At 39.1% G+C, this 1,852-nt stretch overlaps 1 protein-coding gene across 21 annotated transcripts in view; it reads left to right on the top strand.

Annotated features, from left to right (window-relative positions):
- Positions 1 to 1,852, top strand: part of LOC128896681 (plasma membrane calcium-transporting ATPase 3) — a 105,308-nt gene that overhangs the window by 48,937 nt on the left and 54,519 nt on the right. For all 21 annotated transcript variants that reach the window (XR_008462069.1, XR_008462068.1, XR_008462067.1 and 18 more), the window contains one exon: positions 620 to 771. Coding sequence is in view for 15 of the 21 variants with exons in the window: in XM_054160060.1 (XP_054016035.1) it covers positions 620 to 771 (152 nt within the window). In the remaining 6 variants the exon portion in view is untranslated. The remainder of the gene's footprint in view (positions 1 to 619; positions 772 to 1,852) is intronic.

The following is a 1,852-nucleotide window of genomic DNA, read 5'->3' as shown; positions in this document are numbered from 1 at the left end:
GCTTTATCTGAGAAGCTTCGGATCGTCCAAGCTTTATCTGAGAAGCTTTGGATCGTCCAAGCTTTATCTGAGAAGCTATGGACCACCCAAGCTTTATCAGAGAAGCTTTGGGTCGTCCAAGCTTTATCAGAGAAGCTTTGGAGCTTCTAAGCTCTCGAGCAGAAACCATGGACCACCCAAGCTTTATCAGAGAAGCTTTGGAGCTTTCCAAGCTGTCGAGCAGACGCTTTGCATATATATACACTTAATATAAGTATATATATATATATACACTTACATATTTACATATTACATACTTATATACACTTAATATAAGTATATACTTATAATAATATAATATAAGTATATACTTATATCAAGTGTATATATATATATATATATATATCTTTGCTATATCTCTGTTCATCTTTGAAAATCAGTGAAATGTATATTAAACTAGGAATCCATTCTTCCCACCGACGCCTGCAAATTCTAATCGATTACACAGCTGCCAGGTACTCCGAACAGAAGAACCGTTCCAGCCTGAAAAACGACGGAGACGTCCTTTTGAAACGTCGGCCAGCGAGGTTCCCCGGTTACTTCTACGTCCCTTTAACAGAATCGTATGTCTCTTTTCTAGGTAGTTATCATACAATACGGTAAAATGGCGTTCAGCACGAAAGCTCTCACTTTAGAACAATGGATGTGGTGCCTGTTCTTCGGAGTCGGCACTCTATTGTGGGGCCAAGTAGTTACGACTATTCCTACGCGCAAGATTCCTAAAATCCTTTCGTAAGTGATATTTCACGTATAACAATCTAGTGTGTCTATAGATGATGAGAGATACTTCTGGTTGGTTCAGCGGGCGCAGCCACGGCGATTAACGGTCGGCCGTTGCACGTTTCGGATGTCTGGAAATAATTATTTGTACAAACCAACCCCCTCCGTTAACAGGATCGTCGTAAAACAGGATTTATATATTTTCGTTACTTTAAACAAGAGGATCAGCCGTTCAGATGCGTCGAGCAAGGTTTACGTTAAGCAACTCTTGGTCCGGTCGTTCAACTGGAAGCTTCACGACGAGAGGTTCGAGGCTTGGAAGGATAAAGTGCCGAATAAGTTGCACACGTGGACTCGTTACTGTGCCTATAGTTAGTTCTTTGTTATCTAATTTTGTTTATGTACACTAGTACCGTTCCATGTTAATGGAGCGAGTCTGTAACTTTATTTATCTATTTAGATTTTGTCTTTTATTGTATAAGACTCATTCTTGAGATGAATTTCAGGTGAAAACAAGACGGCAAGCACAAGTAGAGAAATGAGAATCTTCTAATTGAACGACCAGATGTTCCAACGACTCTGAATATCAGTTGGCTAATGTAGACACTCGACAAATTCAATTTCTTCCTACTGTTTAAAGTAACGAAGATACCCGGACCTGTTTCTAGGACACACTGTACACCCCTTCTTATGTTTTCCCTTTGATTTATTTTTCTACGCGTTCTATTCTTTTCCGTTTTGTTTCTGTTTGTCTCTTTGGTTTATCTCTCGATCGAAATCGAAAGCGAGAACGAGCCAAGTCAGCGAGCCTTACCTAACATTTTGGAGTTGACAAAAACTGAAAGAGAAAATTGAACACCAAGCATATCCATCGGGATGGTCGTTGAACATTACATTTTCGCAGACGGGAAAAGCTTGTTTTGCGAACGAGTCGCAGTTTTTGGGGAAATATCTCGTGAAATATGTGGAATTAAGGGAAAACGAAAAGTGTGTTTACTAAGTTATTTCCAAGGATGTAGATTTTTGGAAATATCTTCGTAAACACACATTTTTCGAAAAAAGTGAGTACAACATTTCTCGTAGGGAATTTAAT

This window comes from Hylaeus anthracinus, unplaced genomic scaffold (genome assembly GCF_026225885.1).
Source record: "Hylaeus anthracinus isolate JK02 unplaced genomic scaffold, UHH_iyHylAnth1.0_haploid 11978, whole genome shotgun sequence".
NCBI classification, from domain to species: Eukaryota; Metazoa; Arthropoda; class Insecta; order Hymenoptera; family Colletidae; genus Hylaeus; species Hylaeus anthracinus.
Note: the sequence above shows the minus strand (reverse complement) of the source record. Positions and strands in the feature narration are given on the sequence as shown.